Here is a 21,940-nt window from a genome sequence, read left to right as displayed (position 1 = left end):
TTATCACTATTTTAAAAACCTTATAACGGTAAAAAATAATTGATTATCACTTTTGATAATCGATTATTACTAGCAGTTGGGAGTTGGCTTTTCAGTTTTTGACTCTGCTCGAACCTTGGGTTATAAATAGAGTTCTCCACAACTCTTAAAAGGTTACCTAAAATATTATAAAGTACAAAACTGGTTCTAATGAAGCTCTAACTGTTTAAGTGTGCTTGATCAAGTGCTTGAAGTAGGAGAAGCTTATCTTAGTGTGTCTAAGGTGGTAGCGGTTCTCTAGCAAGCTGATTCAAGTTGTTTATTCCATCATGTGTCGAGGGAAGGTGTTTGTTTATGTTAAAAAAAGAATGGCTAAATTTCTCACACCAAGAGGGGGAGGGGGGGGGGGGGGTTGAATTGGTGAATAAAATTTAAAACTTTCAAAATATTTTTCACCAAAAATGATGCCTTTATGACTTTCTTGAAACGCAAGGTAAAAGACTTGTTTATGCAGCAGAAATTAAATCGGTTGAATACAGTAAGAAGTCGACTGAATAAAAGAGTGTATGGATAGAAAGATCAAACACTGAGTTTTTATACTAGTTCGGCCAAGCCTACATCCAGTGTCCTTCCAACCACAGGAAGCCAATGCACTATAATGATCAAGGTTTTTACAATAAGGCTTTTATAGCGACCTCACGTCAAAAATATAAAACACCTCTCTAACCCTCTAATCAAAATATAGGCAGTATACAAACAGACTAGCAGCAAGAATTTCCTCTCCTGCAGTTCAAACCCTTTGAGCCACCCTTAAAGTTAAGAACGCAACACGCTCTTCTTCCTGTAATCACAACAGGGAACCTCAATCCAATCTTCACAAGATTGTAGCCTCTGATCTCTCAGTTACACCCAATATGTAGATTTGATCAACCTTTGTACGTGCAGTTAACTTGCTTTTCAAGAATCCACAAGTAGATGATCACCACGGTCACTTCTTGTTTCTTGGAGCTTTTTCGCTCTTTCTGTAAGAATGCACTTTCTGCAAAAGATATCACAAATTTTTAGATTCACAAAAGTTCTTACAAAAATCAAATTCGCGTCAATTTATAGATAAACACAACTCTGACGCATTTTAATCGACTAAGTTACTAATGTAGTCGAATATAACAATTATGTTATTGCAGTTAGCAACAATCAATGTAGTTAATTGAATGTACAATTAATGCAGTTGAATTTCATTTAATTCTTGGTCAACATATTTAAAAATATAGCCGTTGTGACAGTTATATTAAGCATTAACAATTATTCAAAACATAACAAACTCAGTCAAATGCAACACGCATGTAATCGACTTTATAACAGAGTAAAACAATTTTGAAAACTTTTCTCTTTGAAAAACTCTCACATCAGACTTGAAAAAGTTTGTGCAAATACACGAGTTTTAATCGACTCACCCCATAATGAAATCGACTTAAAACTGTTGTTTTGCCACACAATTTAAGTTCAACAAAAGTGTTTGTGGTTTTTCTTTTCCAAAAACATGTGTCATGCATTCATGTATAAAATCACATATATAACACAGTGAAATGCAATGAACAACACAATCATGTTCTCAAAAATGCATATAACATGTAAGCATAAAACATGTAACACCAAATACATGTGTGTTATTAATTATGTGTTGTCATCATCAAAAACTCATATATCACTGAGATTGTGGGTTCAGCTAAATTAATGCTCCTTCTATCAACAATCTCAACAGTTTATCTCTTATCAACTAAGAAAGGTGTTTTCTATTTCATCTTTTTCTCATTTCAATTGTATCATTAAACTATTTTTAGTGAAATGTTAATAACTTCTTTTAGAATGATTAACAATTGAACGTAAAACCTTTTGATTCGAACTAATATAAAAATTGCTTGTGTAAATCTTCGCATCCTTTCTTTACTTTACTTTATTCTCTTCAAAGAAATTTGTAAAGGAAAAACTAAATTTTTAATAGAACCAATTCACCCATCCCCTCTTGGTTTGTGTTTGAACACACCTTTTAAACATTCCGATGCGCGATACCAACTCCTATAATTGTGTTATGAATGATGATAGTGACTTAGAAGTCATCAAGATATGCAAATTGTCTTCTAAGGTGAGTGGGATGTCAGGGTGTAGGATCGACAATCTTTGTGAGGTTTTTGACAACAATAGGTGGGACAACAATATTATTAGCAACATTAATACTAATAGGAACAATATCATCACATGTTTGAGTATAATTGTGAGGTATAGGTAAAGACAAATTGTTTTCATCTTCATGTTGAGTGAGATTATAATGGTATGGAAAATGATTTTCATAAAAATAGTGTTTTTAGAAACATGAATGTTGTGATTTTTAAGATTGAGAAAAATGTAACTTTTTGTGTGAGGCTTAAAACCAAGGAAGATGCGAAGAACAACATGATTGTCAAAAAAAAATTTGTGCAAAGTGGGAGTGTTAGAGTAGCAAGAGCAACCAAACACACATAAAAGATAAATATCACAAAGTTTATTTTAATGTTTTTCATAAGGTGTCATATTAGTAAGTAATGGTCTAAAAATGCAATTGATAGAAAAACATGTGCAACAAAACACCAAAATGTGGTTGGTAGATTGCATTGAAAAAGTAAGGCTTTAGTGACATCTAAAATATACAACAAGACCCCATTAAATAATAGGTAGGTTGGATTGAAAAAGTATGGCTATGATATAATCTTAAAAGCTAAGCTTTAAGTCTCAACCTTATAAAATCAACTTGTAAGGTAAGATCTGTACCCATTTATATATTATGAAATCGTTTTATCTTTAGTGTTCAAGCCATTGAAATGAAAAGAGTTTATAGAGAAAAAAATGACTCTAATATCGTTAGCAGTCATTTGTGATCGAAAACCTTTTATATATCTTTATAAAATATAAAAGAAAACAAAATATAACTTTATTATCAAAAATATATTTGACCCATAAAAAAAAAACTTAACATTAAAATTTAAAAATCACAAAAAAAGCTAAATTAATTTGTTTTAGTTGAATTTTTCTCCTATTTCAAACTAAATCAAATGAAACAATGTACATTTTTTATATTTAATTTATATGCACTTTTAATAAAAAGTTTAATCAAATTACAACCACCAAACACTTCTAAATCAAGACATTATACTTCAATTAAAGCAAAACGATCCAATATATAATATTTTTTTTTCAAAACTTTAACTTCATATATGAATAAAAAATAGTAATTTGATATTTTTATGAACTAAAATCTCAATCGAAAATAAACCATTCTAGAGATTCTTTTAAAATCTTCTCCAATAATGGTTCTTAAATGTTCTTAGTCTTTTATAATCAATTCTTAAAGAATAAATCGTTAAAGATGTTCTTAATCAAGAAAATGAAGGGACCAACAAAAATAAAAATCCAATTTAGGTTATTTTTATTAGGACAAAAAGAAAAGAAAATTTATGTAAGAGGGACCACACAAATTTGCATTAAGAACCCAAAATAGATTACATTACTAGAGATGTTCTAAATCTCAATATTGTGTTGAGAAAGTGTGACTAAGCAAAACTACATACAGTAATTTTTTATGTAGTTTTTTTCTTGGATGTTATAAGTGTTTTGGTAGTAATACAGCGAGGTTTTTCTAATTAACACTTTCTTTTGTCCTAAAAAAAAAACTTCATGTTTTGTAAACATTACTTTAAATTCTAATTTTAACACTTTCTTTTGTCTAAAAAAACAAAAAAATCTTCATGTTTTGTAAAACATTAGTTTAAAAACTGCGATTACTTGACCACGAAATTAAAAACGAAAAATAAATAAAAAACAGTGCGTGATGATGACGTGTTGAAGATCTTCCTTGGGCATCTTTAATTAATCGCGTTTCTTCATTTTTTAACCTTCTTTAACTCTTTTCCCTTCATCGTTTATTTACTTTCTTTTGTACCCATTCTTCCATACTTCAACTTCCTCATTCTTCATCCGCTTCTGTACACTACCCCTAAACCTTCTTCTCCATGGTTTTCCCAGGTTCGCTTCCCTTTCTGCAACTTCCATCCATGTTTTTTTGTTGTTGCTTTTTTCCCCGTTTCTATAATCGGAATCTGGTGCTCCATTTGTGGTTCTCATCCAAGACTTATTTTTTATGCCTTTTCATCTCATATTTGTTATTGGGTCGCTCTCTAATTTTCCATTTTTGGTTCGCTGTTCTGCCAAAGATTCCCCTCATTTAACAGTGTATGCTATGGAAAAGATGGGCGTTTTATTATTCAAACGTCGCATTCGATTGTGAAGTGCTGTTTTGATGAGTGGAAATAAAGAAATAATGTAGGGTTTTGTTTTTTAGTCTGTGCAAAGCTTGTGGGTTTTTTGATTTGTATGAGAAAAATGGAGGTTTTAGCTTCTTTTGATATTTATTTGGGGAGACCATAGAGCATAATACTATTGAATCTCAGTGTTTTTGGATGAATCATATGCTGCCCTAATTGTATATTTAGATCGTAAAGTGGTTTGCTATTAGACTTGTTGTGATGTCTATGAAGCGAAACTCATTTATTTTTGGCTGTGGTGTGGCTCTTTTGTTGTTCAGTAGGCCCGTAATTAGATTTGCTGTGAGGGATCATCTGCAGCTATTCAGATTCATTACCGTTGGTTTGAGACTAAAATACAGTTATTATCCAATTGTATATCCAGTCCCTATTGCAATCTTTAAGCTCCTTGCAAGGTGTTATCAGTAGACTAATCGATCACACCTTTACAAGATGCCATATTATATACAGAGACTTTATAGGTTGTGCAAGGCTTCCTTTTCGCCAGATGGACCTGTCTCTGAAGAGGCTGTTACAAAAGTTCGCGAGAAGTTAGGTATGTTGTTGGATTTTGCCTGTCAGTTACCTCTCTCTCTATATATATATGTGTGTGTGTATGCATGTATATTTTGTATTACTTGAACTATATAAGAAAATAAAAAATTATTTTATTGGTAGCAATGAGGCCAATTACTTTCTCACCTCTCTATTTGTAATAATCAAAATCTTTAAAATAAGGAAATAAAAATATATTCAAATGAATAGGAAGAGTCTGATGTACTTTTTCCTAACTGTGGAGATATTGAATTCTTTTTATCTTAATAATCTATTGTTTACAACACTCTGTCTTAAGTTGGTGCATGAATATCAATCATTTCCATCTTGTCTACAATATCTTGGAATTTGTCTTGAAAAATCCCTTGAGTGAAAATATATGTTATGTGTTTGTCAATTTCAAATGTTGGGTTTTAGTACGTTGGACTGAATTATGCTGACTTGTTATGAGAGTACAATTGTCGACCTTTATTTTAATGTCATCAAGTGTGATTTTGATCCAAACTCCTTCCCACACCTTGAGCAGGATCTTAAAATTCACATTCTACACTAAAATGAGATATTCTGTCATGTTTTTTGCTTCTCCAAGTCAGTTGGCTTTCTCCCAGATACATATAGTACCCATACGTAGATATTTTTTGTCAACAACAAAACCTACGTAGTCTGCATCAGTAGGATCAAAGTGTCTTCAATCCTGAAGAGCAGCCTTTTTCCTAGGCTTGGCTTGCTCGTGGCTTTCTATCATATCATGCATAAACTGACCTACCACTGTAACTGCATGATATTGAGTTTTTTCCAAAAGAGAGCTCTCTTCACTTCCAATTCTATGATTTTGCTCAATAGGAAATTCTGAGATTCTACATCCCTGCTTGTTTCTTTGAGGAGAGCAAGTACAAGGGCTGCCAATTTTTCCTTTAAAGCCAATCTCTTTGTTCATCATCTTTTGCAATACCAACAATAGTGTATGTTTACCTATAACAGAGTGCTTTATGAATAAAGTATGATAACGTTGGCTTTACTTATATTCTGAGGAAACTAATGTTTTTTTTAAATCTCCCAAACCATACTCTTGGAGATTGTTTCTTCCATTGAGAGTTTAAAATTTGAGAAGAATTTTCATGTACAATTCTTCTTCTAAAGCTCCATAAAGAAAAACACTTTTAACATACAACTAGTGCAAATCCCATTCAGAATGAGTTGTTAGAGCAGGAACTACTTGAATTGTATTCATCTTTGCTGTAGAAGAAAATTTCTTCTCATGGTCAATTCCATAAGTTTGAGTGTACCCCTTTGCAACCAGTCTAGCTTTATACCTATCTAGTGACCCATTTATCTTAAGTTTCAGTGTAAATATCCATTTGCATCCTATGGCCTTTTTGTCCTTTGGTTTGTCAACAAGCTCCCATGTTGAGTTTCTTACTAATGCATTCATCTCCTCTGTCACGGCTTCAGTTCAATGTGATAAAAACAACTCTTAGGGTGAGAAAAACAATTTTTTGTTTCATGAAAGGTCACACTCATGTGATAAAGACACAACAACTCTTAGGGTGATAACATTTGTAACCTTTTTAATGAAGGAGATAATCAATAAATACACATTTAAGAATTCTAAGATCTAATTTACTGCATTAAGGATTGTGAGAGTGAACAAAAAGGATTAATTTTGTTTTGAAGTTTCTGCTGTTAACTAGATTTCTATTTGTCATTTATTAATTTAATATTCTTGCTTATCAGTATGGTAATGCACAGTAAAAGATTTCTACCTTTTGAAATATGATTTTTTACTGCTCATCTTGTTACGCTAGCTGCTGGTATCCATTGTTATATCTCAACAATCAACCAGGTGCTTTAAAAGATAGATAATAGATCCAATATATCCAGACTGCACTATCTTAGTGTGACGTTGTGATCTGATTTTGACCCTAACCGAAAATCTTTGCAAGCATGTGATTGTGACTCGTACTTAATGTTAGAGATTGTGATTGTATAATCTGCTCTAGGGGCTGTTCAAGTGTGCTTTTATAACTGTGAATACTAGTGTAACATTTCAATTGTCTTTCTCTGATCTTTGGTTCGGTTCTGGGTCTTTTAAAATACAGTCATATATCACACAAATTTGTATCGCACATTTTGTTCCCTTTTGGTTTTCTACATATCTTGCTACATTATAGTTTTGCCGTCTAACTAAGATTTTTTTAATAACCATTAATTTAATGTTTCAGAAAAAATCAAGCCATCTGATGTAGGTCTTGAACAGGAGGCACAAGTGGTTCGTAATTGGTCGCCTGAATGTAATGGGAACCATCAACAGTCACCGCCGATCAAATACCTGCATTTGTATGAAGATGACAGCTTCTCTGTTAGTTTTAATTCTCAGAACTCCACCATTTAGTCAGCAATTTTTATACACTATTTCTTGAGCATAGCTACAAAATTTTGATTAATATTTTTAATCTTCATCAGATAGGAATTTTTTGTATGCCCCCTTCTTCTGTTATTCCTCTCCATAATCATCCTGGAATGACAGTCTTAAGCAAGCTCATATATGGTTCAGTGCATGTTCAATCCTATGATTGGATTGATTTCCCTGGTCCAACTGATCCATCTGAAGGTTTGTTCTTTATGGCTTTACATATTATTTTTTTTGCAACACAGTTTTTTGTCCAGTGTACCTGCCTGTGAATACATCAAGTATTGAATGTGTTACTACCTTCTATGTTTTTGTTCTGTCATGGCATCATCATTAGTGAGGTAGGACAATATGGTACCATGTCATCATCCTCCAAAAGAGTTTGTGCTCTCATCAAACTGAAAGGAAAAAAGCCAGGACCTGTCTTTTAAAAGTCAACAGATAATATCTAACTTGTTAATGTTAGTGTTTGGTCTCATTTAAAACTAAACTATTAAAAACATATGATAGCAGAGCTAAAATTGTCTAGAAATTATAAACTGGCAGATTGAATTTGGTAAATGATAAGTGTTGGAAGTCCCACATCAACTAGAGATAAGGCCAATTCATACTTTATAAGTGGGTGCAAACCTCACCCTACAAGCCGGTTTTGTGGGGTTGAGTTAGGTTTAAGTCCACTTCTAACATGGTATCAGAGTCATGGTTAAAGTCTATCCTAGCGATATTTGTTGTTTGCTGGGCATATTGTTCCACCCGCTATCCGGCCGCTATCGAACCACCCATTAAAAATGTCTAATCCCACGCTCGAGATGTATATACCTCGGCGTGAGGGGGGTGTGTTGGAAGTCCCACATCGACTAGAGATAAGGCCAATTCATACTTTATAAGTGGGTGCAAACCTCACCCTACAAGTCGGTTTTGTGGGGTTGATTTAGGTTTAAGTCCACTTCTAACAATAAGAAGTGGATAATGGGAGTCAAAAAGGGGAAAATTCTTTGTTAGTTGTTGGATTCTCGACCTATTTCTCGCTGGTGACAAAAGGCATTTCCCATCATGCAAAAATAAAGCTGATGAACTGAACATGGAATAACAGAAGAATTCCCATCTTACAAGCATGGATTTATGCTTTCTTATTGGGCTAGTGTAACGTAAACTTTAGTTCTGTTATCACTGAACTTTTCAAGAGAATTGTGGTTTGTCTGTCTTACATACCCACATTTAGCAATCTCAAGGCATGGATTTTAGGTTTTCTTTGTCTGGTTTCATCCTAAGGTTTCTTTATTAGCAAAGATGTGATTGAGTTTGTCTTATATACTTATATGCCCAAATTTAGTGATCAATGTGTTATTGGGGTCAGTGTGAAACCTTATATCTGTAACCGAAGCCTAAGAATATTCTATTCAAATTTAGACCACCGGTGAGTTTGTGTGATTTTGGATTGAGATAATGTTCCTTGTGGGAACTATTGGGATCTTGTCATGAAGTACATGTTATTACAAAGTAAAGTATGTATTCTAATTGAGGAAAACTAAATTCTAATTCTAAAAATCTGGAGGCATGATGACTGCATGTGAACCATGTGAACCTTCTCATTATTTTCGGAACCCTCAATGCTGCACATCTTATTACATGCAACATCTCTACTGGCATGACTGAATGAACATAAAGAAGCGTCATTGCTTCACCATCCAACCTTTATTAGAGAGAATATTTTCTTTTTTCTGTGTTTTACTATGATATGACCAAATGCATGGTTCAATTTTAAAAGCCAAAAAGATTTGACAGATTCAAGCTTGAATTAAAAGTTTTGATATGCTTAGCTGTTGCCAATCCAAAATATAAAGGGCCCCTTGCACCTGGGCTATCTTACAAGCTATCATCAGTATTGAATATAGTAAAACTAGGCATAGGATTAGTCTTTCTTGTGTAAAACACACATAGGGTAATATATTTATAATGAAGAATCATACAAGTATATATGGCAATCAAACATAAATATGGTAAATGAAAGATATTGTTAAAAACAATATCAATAATATCTACCAATATCAAACAATAGCAAAAGTTTATGTTTCCCTAATTAACATAAAATGCAATATATCGTACACTTGTCGTCAAGCTGATGCATATAAATCGTATGTACTAAACTTGTTATAAATATAATCAATTCTCGGTCCTTTAAAGACTTAGTGAAAATATCTGCTAACTGATTATTTTGAGTTAACGAACTCAGTTTTGATGTCTCCAGATACAATCTTTTCTCGAATGAAATGACAGCCAATCCCAATGTGTTTGGTTCTTTTATGAAAGACATGATTAGAACTGATATAAAAGAGCCACCTGATTGTCACATATAAGTGTCATTTGAGTGAATCTAAATTGTAACTCCATAATAATTGCTTAAGCCTAAGAAATTCACAAGTAGTTGAGGCCATAGCTGTTAGAGTCGCACAACTGCATTTGGACAAAAACCAAGAGAAGGTGAATTGGTTTCTTTAATAAATTTGTGCTTTTAAAATTTTTTTCCCTCTTTATAAACTCGCTTACAAATAATAACATGAAAAGTAGAGTATAGGAAAGAAAGACTTGCAGAAGTGATTTTTATACTGGTTCAGATCAAAAGAACCTATGTCTAGTCTTTAATCTTTATAAAGAGGGATTAACCAATCACTAAAATAAACTAAGACTTACAATTACAAAGAATAAAGTTAAGGTTTAGAAAACATCTCTCTTGGAGCCATACGAGATAAAAATCACCTCCCTTGAAATCCACAAGGGATGAACACCTCCTTTGAGTCCTAGATGGAGACACCTCTCTGAATCCCACAAGAGATGGAGAACCACCTTCCTTGAAATCCACAAGGAATGAACACCTCCTTTGAATCACATAAAGGATGAATGACTTCTCCTAGCAACAACAATAGTCACTCAAGATCACACTTATTGAAAGTTCTCGCTTTACTTACATTAGGTTTTTCAAAGCCTTTCCACAGAGAGTTCTTGAATACTCAAATTTTAGTATTTCATTTCTTGCATTTGTATTTCCAAATGAAAGCCTAACCCTCTATTTATAGGCTTCATTCACAAATTTGGTCTAGAATTTTTGTAGTCAAGCCATAACTGCCACTAATAATCGATTATCCAAAATTGAGAATCGTTTATTGCAGAAACTGAAGAATCAAGACATATTTGTCACTGATAATCGATTATCACTGATAGTTATAATCGATTATCATAACTGTCAAGGATAATCGATTATCATTTAAGATAATTGATTATTATAGAGAGTTTTCGAAAGTTTTGAAATCATTTTGGATCATCAATTACTTCTAAACTAAGTTTTTGACACCTTTGAACTTTTCTTGACTCATTGTACAAGGTGCTTTGAAACTTCTCTAAACTAAGTCCTATACATATTTTGTTTATCTAAGACTTATTACAAAAGATTGAAACGCATAAACTACTAGTCTTCCTACATCGTTCAACTCTAATTACCTCTTCCCTTGAGTTGTCACTTCCAGCAACGTTCCAGTCAACTCTCTGTCTATTTCAAGCAACATCAAGTCTCCATTTTAATTAGATTTTTTTTTATTTCTTTGCTTTTTCAACCTAGTTTAATGGGTTCCTGTTAGGAAACAAGGTATGAATCCTAACTATCTTCCTCTCTCTCAAGTCAAAAGAATAGCACAAGCAATTGAATCAACGTATAGTATGGTATTCACATCAAGAAACAAGAATACAATGAGATATCAGGAGCTTAACCTCCTTCACCAGGTACTCAGACCGGTCTGCACAAGCCAAGTTTCTAACTGTCTCCTGAAAACAATAAAAGAGCTCCTCTTATATAGACATTTGTCCCGCCCCCTTAACCGCTCAGCAGTTCCTTATTTCTCTATTCTTTTTCTCCTTTCCTATACTCTCTAAGTCCTAACATTACTCCCCCCTTGAAGATCAACCTTGTCCCCAAGGTTGAACTGAAACTGCTCATGCAACGCTATCCTATTCCGCCAGCCGAGAAGGCCGAGAGCTCCATCCGTTTCAGCTCCACTTCTACCACCTCCTCTTCTACGTCCTCCTCTTCATCCTCAGCCAATAACACTATTCGTAAACTCTTCTCAGGGCATTGGTGCCCTGGCCTGAAAGGTCCCCTACATCTGTAACACCTCCCTTCTTCTCTTCGCTTCAGAAATTCTGGGTAGGGAAGGTTCCGCGAGTTTCTTCCTCTGTCATCACTTCCCCTAGGATTTCCTTCTCTCACCGCATTACCCGTCGTGCTGTCTCTCCTCATCAATCCGACGCTCTCAGTTGCGACAGTCCTCCCCGGGTTACTCCTCGCCGCTTCGGTTCTCGCCACCACTGCTCCGCCGTTGGTGGATCGCCCCCATAAAGGCGGGTTCTTGGCCCCAGACCACCCCAGCAAACCCAGGCCACGAAGCGCCTCCTTAACGTTGCGCGTGATCCTCATTGCCGTCATCAGATCACGTGGGTCATGGGGCCTCATTTGACACCTCAACTCCTCGTGCAGTCCTGCCAAAAAATAACCCAGCAACTGGTTATCGGAAAACTCCTTTGTCTGTCCGGCTAACGCTTCAAACTCCCTCACGTACTCCTCTACAGTGGATGTTTGTCTGATCGCCACCATTCTTTCAAAAATTCCGCCTCGGTGACGACTCTCGAAACAGATCAACAACGCCTCCTTGAGGCCCTCCCAGGTTCGGTTACTTGCCTTATCTTTCCAAAACTTGAACCAATATCCGGCGCTTCCCTCCATGCTAATATGCGCCAGTTCAATCTTCTCCTCCTCTGCAACCTTTTAAATTTCAAAAAATTTCTCCGCCCTGCTGATCCAATTCAAGGGGTCGGGTCCCTTGAAAATGGGTAATTCCACCCTTCGTCTCCAATTAGGTAAATTCCCCGATCGCTTCCCCTCACTATCTCTGTCCCCATTATCCACGCGCTGGTTTCCACCATTATTGTTTACAGACCCTTGACTCCCATCGAAACCTTCCTCTGTTTGCTTGTTGCGCACCCCCATCAACCTAATCAGTTCTTGGATGTCCTTGCGCATTGCTATCGATTCTTGACGATTCGCTGTGGTCTCCGCCTTCAATCCATCTACGGCCATCTCAATGTGCTCCAATCGTCCCTCGACTACGTTCATTCTTCCTTCCATCGTTTTCGTTCTCACCGTACAATTATCCGGCAACTTCTTGGTCCAACAGCTTCTTGATCCGGCAGTCCCCTCCCAAGCGGATCCGGCACTTCTCTCTAAATGGGATCTGGCAGGTCGGACCACTTTGTTAGGAAACAAGGTATGAATCCTAACTATCTTCCTCTCTCTCTCAAGTCAAAAGAATAGCACAAGCAATTGAATCAACGTATAGTATGGTATTTACATCAAGAAACAAGAATACAATGAGATATCAGGAGCTTAACCTCCTTCACCAGGTACTCAAACCGGTCTGCACAAGCCAAGTTTCTAACTGTCTCCCGAAAACAATAAAAGAGCTCCTCTTATATAGACATTTGTCCCGCCCCCTTAACCGCTCAGCAGTTCCTTATTTCTCTATTCTTTTTCTCCTTTCCTATACTCTCTAAGTCCTAACAGTTCCACTCCATGTTAGTTAATAAAATGGTTTCTTACTCCATCCAGGATGTAGTCCCTACTTAGTCTAGTTAGTACCTACTTGTAATTTGTTCTATGCATCCTCTGTACTGTACAATCAATCAATTTCATCCTATCTCTTCCTCTTTACATTTCTCTTTCTCACCCTTCTAGTTCAACAGGCCTGATCCATTCAATCAGAAAAAGAGCTCAGAGATCAGCCTTTGCTATTTCTATCTGCCTTCATCTTTAAGACTGTTTTCTTTGCCTCACCCTGGGAGAGAATTCCATATAGTGGTCATGGCCTAGTTCATTAGGTGAAGCATTTGACAGAGTCATGTAATTCTAATCTTGATCTCTATCGTGGTCGATAATCACTTAGTTGTTAAAACCTCTCTTTCTTTTGTAAGTACAACTTTAATAACATGCAATTTAACTAAGCATAAAATAATGAAGGGTTTATGTTGGAGATTTTTATACTGGTTTGTCTGTAAAAGCAAACTTTGTCTAGTTCTTGATCAAGTTTCACTAGGCAAACTAACACTGAAATTACAATAGATAATTATTTGAAACTCAACCACTCTTGGCTGGATAACCGAAGTATTGTTTGAACTCTTAACCACTCTTGGCCAACAACCTAAAGTATTGTTTGGAACATACTCAACCACTCTTGGCTGGATAACCGAAGTATTGTTTGAACTCTTAACCACTCTTGGCCAACAACCTAAAGTATTGTTTGGAACATACTCACATTTAGCTTAATAACCCAAGTATTATTTGGAATAGTAGCCACTCCTGGCTAAGAGGGTTTTACAAAGAAAGGGTGATCTAAAGGTTTTGCTTACTAAACAAAGATAACGTCTTTGGATGGATTCAAGGTTAATGCAGTCTTCTAGTTTGCTAAATAAACACAAACGATGTTCTTGTGAAGCTTAGGGCGTAGAAAGCTTTGAGTGTGAATATTGATAGCCTGGAAAGCTTTGAGTGTGAATATTGATAGTGTTTCCGCAACCCTTGATCTCTTGTATCTTTTTTATCTTGGAAGACTGCTTTATTTAGAGTTAAGAAAAGAGTGGTTGCAAATCTTATTCTACTCATTGAGAAGCTTCGCTTCAAGTGTTCATTTAAATGCATTAAATGTCCTCCATGCAACATTAAATGCTTATCTCTTTTTTAAGCAACATCACAATAGTTGTCATGACTTATTGGTTATAGAGCTTTCACCCAAATTGGAGTATAACATTGGGCCATACACAACATATAGCCTTTCCAGAGTTGACATAAGGCATGTCAAGATGTGTGTTGGCGTAGAACAACTTTAGCATGTCCCTCGATAACTTTGATGTTGACAAAAGCTGTATGAGATCTTCTCGGTAGACGTGAAGATGAAAACATTCATTGCAACACAAAATAAGCTTATAAATAATTTCGTTTTGTACAACATTAACTTAATTGTGTGTTTATTGTCTGACTAATGTTTTACTATCATACAAGGCAAGAGAACACAATATGCTATATTGTGTGTTAGACGGAGCGCTTGTGACTCACATGACTTGTTTGAAAACTATAATCTTAGCGACGAAGCTTATTCATGTTTGCACTTTGTTGTCTAACAACACTTGATCAAAATCCTCAAGGGTCTATTGGTTACCCTAATAGATACCAATTTGAACTATGTAAGAAAATAAAAAGTTATTTTATCGATAATGGTCAAACATTACATTTTTATCATCTTTATTTGTAACAATCAAACTCTCTAAAATAAGAAAATAGTAATATATTAAAATGAGTAAGAAGATTGTAAGGATATTTTTTTCCTAATCAATATGGAGATAATGAGGATATTATTTTCCTATTGATCCCCTATTTACAACAATACACATACACAGTCATATATTTCAAAACCTCCTAATAAACATAACAATGTGTATTCATCTTTTCTCATTCTTGGGAATAAAAGATGACATAAAACAAACATCCCCGAAGTTGTTTGATTCAGGATATCAGGCACTTACTCTTTATTTCATTATCTCCTTTGCTTATGAAAATTAAAGGTTATTTACCTTATAGTCTTATTTATCATGTTTCTCTTTTTCATAAAATTTTACCCCATTTGGGAATCGGTTGGATTATTAATCATTAATAATTTTGATTTTCTTGCCCTCAACCAATTTGTTCTTGGCAGCTAGAGCTGCAAAGCTTGTCAAAGATACCGAGATGAAAGCACCAACTCCCACAACAGTTCTTTATCCTACCCTTGGAGGAAACATACATACTTTTAAGGCAGTGACTCCCTGTGCAATCTTTGATGTATTATCTCCACCTTATTCTTCAGAACATGGAAGACACTGCACCTACTTCCGAAAATCACAGAGGAAAGACCTTCCAGGTGATCTTATTTATATCCTATGCAGGTTCATTTATCTTGTGTCCCAAATGATTGATAGTTTTAACTGTAAATATTGTGTTTTTGTTAACCATGCCATATGGTTTGCCAACATTGATTTGAATTACAGGCAGCAATCTTCAGTTGAATGGAGTTACAGTGTCTGATGTTACTTGGTTGGAAGAATTTCAACCACCTGACGACTTTGTGATTCGGAGAGGGATTTACAGTGGTCCTGTTATTAGAACTTGAAAATTTTCTTGTTTTGTGTTTCACCTTAAAATGAATTTGGCCTTTATCATTAGGTTACAACTAAGGGAATTGATGAAGGAGTTCTCAAAAAGCCAATACAATAATTCTATTCTTTGTTAGGCATTTGGTCTGTACATAACAATGCACTATTGTAGTCTCCAGTCACCCTCCTCACCTTAATCCACTAGATTAGTCACGGAATTTGAAAAAGGGACCTCAATCATCATGAGTCAACTTGTTAAATTTTGTTTGCTTATTATTCACAATAAGTTACCACGTATCATTTTTATTCCCTCTTTGCAATTTCCTTGTGTTTTTGCCTTCTCTATTCTAATTTACACCGTTCAGACAAACTAATTTCATCCAAAATGTTACTCTCATACTGATTTCTGTCTGCAAAATTTGCTTTCTTTTCTGAGTATTTTGAAAAACAGAGTTCACAATTTGCGTCCAATTTTGGTCCTGTTCTTACGTCTATTTTAATCTTTATTCTTTTGACAAATATTTTTATAACTGGTTTACCTTTTAAAAAAACTTCAAAAGTATATTTTAAATTCGTTTTGGAATTTTTATTTTCTTTAACGTATGGATTGGACATGTAACCATACAAAATAATAATAGACTAAAATAGGTTTTGTTTTATTAAATGGATCGGATCAGATTATCTTTTTAATTTATTAAAGTGGGTTATTTAGCACTATTTACAAAATTGATTAAAATTCTAATATAATTATAATCAAGCAATACTAGCTAAAAGATAACATAATACTTGTAACTTAGTCATTCTAAGAAGTCACTTATAAATGTAATTACTCTTTCATTACATTGATATTTAGAAAAAAAAAAAACAAATCAAACAATTATTATATACTTTCTTTCTAGCATGCTCTTTAGTCTGCGCTAAACATTATTGAACATTCTAAATTTTAACCTATAAAATTTGAGAAGAAATGTGTTCAAAAGAGTGAATACCAATAAAAGTGCATAAAAATGTGTTTTCCCATAAATATTTTCGAAAGTAATCATTAAATAAGAAGTGAGAATAATGAAATTCTGAATTATAATAAAAGGTCCAATCAACTTAAAAGTATTGTTCAATTAGATACTTCAACTTAAATACAAGAAAAAAATTACTAGTTCGAGAAAGCTGGTTAAAATCATTTAACTATTAATTTCATTTTTTTTAAATTGAAACTTGAGATCAAGTATAAAATAAATTTATTTGAAATAACATCTCATTTAATCGGATGATATTTTTAAAATTGTAAGCCAAAGTACGTAGAATTTGTTTATATTTAAGTCTTAGCTAAAAGGTAGATTTTGTTGTTTCTTTAAAAAGACAAGCAATAAATTTTTGTATGACTTTGAAGGCTTAACAAATATAATAACTTGTCCCCACTGTCTAGTTGAACCAACTACCTTAATTTTGTTCTAACAATAATTATTTGAATAATGTTCAAATATGTTGACAAGAAAAAAAAAATAGAAATTATAAAATATATATTTCATGTTAATAAAGGAAACTTCTAGATCAATTTTATAATATATATATATATATATATATATATATATATATATATATATATATATATATATATATATATATATATATATATATATATATATACTGAAATTGATATTATCTCTGATGTGATATTTTTAACCATTCATTTAAAATAATAAATTGATATTTAAGACTAGAATTAAACTCCGAATTGTAAAGAAATGAAACTATATATTTTTGGGAGATTAAAATTAAAGTCTAAATTAATTAGGACTTGAACTTTTTTAAGTGAAATAAATTCTGAAAAGTTATGATGCAACACTTGTCGTGTGATTAGATTAGTGGTACTCAAACGTTGCATCATCTAAAATGTTCACTAGTTTTTGGAGCTTCATTCTGCATTAATAGAAAATTAAAATGCTTAGTAGCTCCAAATTAAGTGTGACATATTTCAAAATTATAGCCGCGTGTTATTTGTAGGGATCTTCTTTCAGTACGACTACTATATTAAAACAAAACAAGTGTAAAGTTCATTCAATAATTTTTTATATATAGTTTATCATTGATTAATTCATTTTTTTTGTAGAGATTAGTTTAGTTAATCAGTAGTAAATAGTGTATTAAAATATAAATGTTATTTGTCATTGCTATTGAAATATAAAAAAATCATGTATTGATATACACCTTAATTTACTGAATTACAAGTATAAAGTAATATTTTTATGTTAGTTATTTCAACGAAATCACCTCATTTTAAAAATTGACATAAATAAGAATAACAGAAAAAATTATCTATTTTACAATGCTTAATCACATGATGTAAAAAAATTATTTTACGTCGTTTTAAATCATTAATAGTTGTAAAAGGAGAGCATTTTTTTATACTAATCAATTCTTATCTAACGTAACAAACCGGAAAAAAAATAAATATTTTTAAGTCAGTTAAATGAAGAATTAAAATAAAAAATGCATTCTTCTTCGGTTCTTATAAATTAATCACTGTAACAAGTCTCATTTTTTCAATTAAATACTCGTGTTAGAACTAATATGAAAACTGTAATATAAAGCCACACAATTTGAACAATAACTTAGTGAATAATGAAACTTCTAAAATAATGTACAAAATAATAAATACTTTATATTGAAATTATTAAAATACTAATGATTAAAATTATTTAATAATAAAATATGAAATTAAGACATTAAACTAGAATATAAATTAAATTATTGAAACATGGTGTGAAATGAATGTATTTTTTCAAAGCTTGTGTGAAACCATCATTTTACTTTGACATATATAAAAATGTTACATTCATTTTACATTACTATTTTTTTTTAATACAAAAGTTCACTTTTTTTTTATGATAATTTTATTCTTGTACTGGGTTTCAACTGAATATAAGAGTGTGTTACTCTTCATTATCTTTTTCAAATAAAATTTAAGTTATACATGAGTAATACTTTCGCACATAGAAAACTTTTATACTTATTTGACAATCTTTCATCACTTTTACCACTTTTAATACTAAATGCTTGGAACACAATGCTAGGGTTTAAGGAGATGGTAAAACAAAGGTGGAACACATACAAAGAATCTGGAAATCCTATGATAGTTCTTAAAGAAAAATTGAAGAAGTTTAAAAATGATTTAAAATCTTGGAAGAGAGATGTCTTTGGAAATACAAGTACAAATAAAATGATTATGATCAAACAAAGTGAGGACATAGATAAGTTTGATGAAAGTGTCTTAGATGATTATTCAAGGCTTTAAGCGTGTGAAGTTATTTAGTGAGCTTAAACTGATTTACACCAAAGAAGATTTAATTCTAAAACAAAAGGCTAGGGCAAGTTGGTTAAAAGAGAGAGACATTAAATCTAAATTCTTCCATGTAAAGATTATATGGAAAAGAAAAAAGAATGAGATAAAAGGGGTCAACATAGAAGGTAATTGGTACGAGGAACCAAAATAAGGTAAAAGAAAGAGTAAAAGATATCTTGGCATCCAGTGTTTCTTGTAACAACAAGATCATGCTGGAAAAGATTGAATTCTCATCTCTAACACCTTATGATAACAGACTTTGATTAGTAAAATTGAGGAGACAAAGATAAGGGAAGCAACCAATCAATGTGGAAGTGAAAAGAGTGTTAGGCCAGATAGTTTTAATTTTAATTTTATCAAAATTAATTGGGAGACCATAAAACATGACTTTGTTCAACTAATGAACTAGTTCCAAAAACATGGGGAAATACTTAGGGGTTATAAAATGCGTCTTTCACTACACTTGTACCTAAAAAAGATAACCCATTATATTTGAATGATTTTTGACCAATATCTTTGGTCAGATATGTTTATAAGGTAATATCTAAAGTGTTGACTAATAGGGTGAAGAAAGTGCTTTCAAAAGTGACATACTCTTCTCAATCAACATTCATTAAAGGGGGATGAATGATAGTCTATATCCTTGTAGTTAATGAAGTAGTAGATGCGATTATGAGAAAAAAAAAAGAGAGAAAAACAATAGTAGTTGTACCAGATGACCCCCGGACGACTCCAGATAGAACACAGGGGACGGCCGGCAGGACTCGAGCACCCAGACCGAACAGTCATGACAGGTAGGTCTGCAGAGGTGATTAAGGTAAAGTACCAATTAGAGGGTTGGGCTTTGGATTGGGTCGTGATTAAGGCTTTGCTAATCCTAAGCCCATGGCCAAAACTATAAATACAGGTCAAAGGTAAGAGGTAAGCAGATTCATTAATTACGCATTTATTGCAGTACCTAAACAACCGATCGGACCTTTACTGACTTAAGCTTCGGAGCACCTCTAATAGGTACCCTCCCAGGCGTACAGGACGGACGGACATCGACCTACAGAAGGAAGGATCACGAGAAGACCAGACGGACGTAGAGGAGAGCGTGCGGATTTAGGTGACTCGACCCTATATAGGAACAGTAGTCAAGGTAGATTATGAAAAAGCTTATGATTAGTAAGTTGGGATTTTATGTATTATACGATAGATAGACTAGGATTTTGTAGTAAATAAATTATATGGATAAAAATATGTATGGAATCATGTACAATTTTGATATTATTAAATGGTAGCCCAACTATGGAAATCCATTTAAAAAGAGGTTTGAGACAAGGAGACCCAATAACACTATTCTTATTTTTAATAGTTGTAGAGGGGTTGGCAGTGTTGGTTAGACCTAAGGAAACAAAATTTTTAGTATGAAGTATTGGAAAAAGTAAAGAATAAGATATCTAAGTGGGAAGGTAGATTGTTATCTTTTTGCCAGTAGAGTATGTCTAATTAAGTTTATTATTTTTACTTTACCTTTATTTTACATATCACTCTTTAAAATGCCAAAAAGTGTATGTGCTGCAAGAATAAAGAGAATATTTCTTTAGGGTCAAGAGTTTGAGGATAGGAAGATAACTTGAATTAAATGAGAAACCTTATGTAAATCAAAGGAAGAAGGAAGATTGGGTTATGAGCTTCTTTATGTGAGCTGTGTAATGAAATTGAAGATAATGTTATACATTTATTTTTCTATTGTAAAATAGCTAAGAGAGTTTAAGAAATGTGTGAAAGGTGGATCGAAATAACATTAATAAACCATACCAAGCTAAAGTTTATTTCCAACACTTCCACCTAATGGAATTAAATGGAAAACAAAATAAAATCTGGAAGGAAATATGGATAACAATTATTTGAGCCATTTGAATTCACAAAAACAAGCTAATTTTTAGGAAAGAAAGGTAGATGTTGAAGAAGTATTTTGTATAACTCAGTTGAACGCATGGCTATGGATAAAATATAAACCAAATAATGTAATATTACCATACTATAATTGTTATCTAAACTCGGTGCAAAACTCAAAATTAATGTGAAAAATGTACTTAATAAGAGTTGTAAAAGGAAAAGGTACAGAGGAAAATCATATATATCCTTTAAAAACTATGAAAGGGTTATTTTGTAGGTTGAACTAAAATGTACTACTTTGGAAAGCATGTATGGCTTATGTAACAATTTTACATGTCATAAAGTGGATGAATGCAAGTAGCTCTACAATTGGGAGGCAAAAGTAAAGGAAAGTCATTATGGTAAAAGAAAGGAACTCCAACAACATAGTAAAAGATATGAGGGACACAATAAGTGATAACTTTGTCCAGAAGCCTGGAAGGTCATGAATTAATATGCAAGCACCAAGGAAACTCGAACATAAATCTAAGTGCAACGAAATACAAAGGTTTATGGTTGAATGGATGAATTGAATGCTTATGGAGGTGGTTCTAGCTTAGGTGGCCTACCATATATGGAAGGAAGCTAGAGGGGTAGATGGAGAAGCAAGAGGAAGGGACCTTGGGGCAAGAGGGAGGTTTGAGTGTTCTTAATAACATAACTTTGTATATAATCCAAAAGTGAAAATACAAGAGAGGGAGGTACTTCATTTATAGCAAATTCAACACTCATGCCTAAGCTTCTATGTTAGGTTGATGATCAGTCGTGATTTGTGGATCAAATGCCACATATACAAGTATGCAACATGTGCTACATTTAAGAAATAGTACTACAAACACATACTTAAGAAATAGTACTACAAGGTCTTGTTGAATCTTTTTTGTCATTCCATGAGTAATAAGCCCTTCAATGGATTGTGGACTTGGGCCCGAGTCATCGTCTCCTCCTTGTTGAGAAGGATTTTTTCTCAAATCTATAGAACGACCATCACTTACCAAATCCCCTTCAAAAGGATGAAAATCAACAACATTAAAAGTAGAATGGACATCATACTCTTTAGGAAGTTCTATTTAATTAACATTATTATTGACCTTCCTAATGACCTTGAAAGGACCATCTCCTCTAGAACTAAGTTTGGACTTCCTTTGAGTTGGAAATATTTCATTTTTAAGG

The 21,940-nt window shown here is 33.3% G+C and overlaps 1 protein-coding gene across 1 annotated transcript; it reads left to right on the top strand.

Annotated features, from left to right (window-relative positions):
* Nucleotides 1–3,906: 3,906 nt before the first annotated feature.
* Nucleotides 3,907–15,819, top strand: LOC108334109 (plant cysteine oxidase 4). The gene is made up of 6 exons (XM_017569755.2): nucleotides 3,907–4,035; nucleotides 4,595–4,869; nucleotides 7,091–7,227; nucleotides 7,332–7,479; nucleotides 15,069–15,272; nucleotides 15,400–15,819. The coding sequence occupies exons 2-6, from the start codon at nucleotides 4,767–4,769 to the stop codon at nucleotides 15,519–15,521; spliced, it is 714 nt and encodes a 237-aa protein (XP_017425244.1). The 5' UTR covers nucleotides 3,907–4,035; nucleotides 4,595–4,766; the 3' UTR covers nucleotides 15,522–15,819.
* Nucleotides 15,820–21,940: the final 6,121 nt, after the last annotated feature.

Source organism: Vigna angularis, chromosome 11, assembly GCF_016808095.1.
Source record: "Vigna angularis cultivar LongXiaoDou No.4 chromosome 11, ASM1680809v1, whole genome shotgun sequence".
NCBI classification, from domain to species: domain Eukaryota; kingdom Viridiplantae; phylum Streptophyta; class Magnoliopsida; order Fabales; family Fabaceae; genus Vigna; species Vigna angularis.
The sequence above is the reverse complement of the archived record's forward strand: the minus strand, read 5'-3'. Positions and strand labels throughout refer to the sequence as shown.

Excerpts from the sequence above, each read along its gene's own strand:
- LOC108334109 (XM_017569755.2), top strand. The coding sequence starts at position 4,767 with ATGCCATATTATATACAGAGACTTTATAGGTTGTGCAAGGCTTCCTTT. Across the intron at positions 7,228-7,331 it reads ATGAAGATGACAGCTTCTCT|ATAGGAATTTTTTGTATGCC; the intron begins GTTAGTTTTAAT and ends AATCTTCATCAG. Across the intron at positions 15,273-15,399 it reads ACAGAGGAAAGACCTTCCAG|GCAGCAATCTTCAGTTGAAT; the intron begins GTGATCTTATTT and ends TTTGAATTACAG.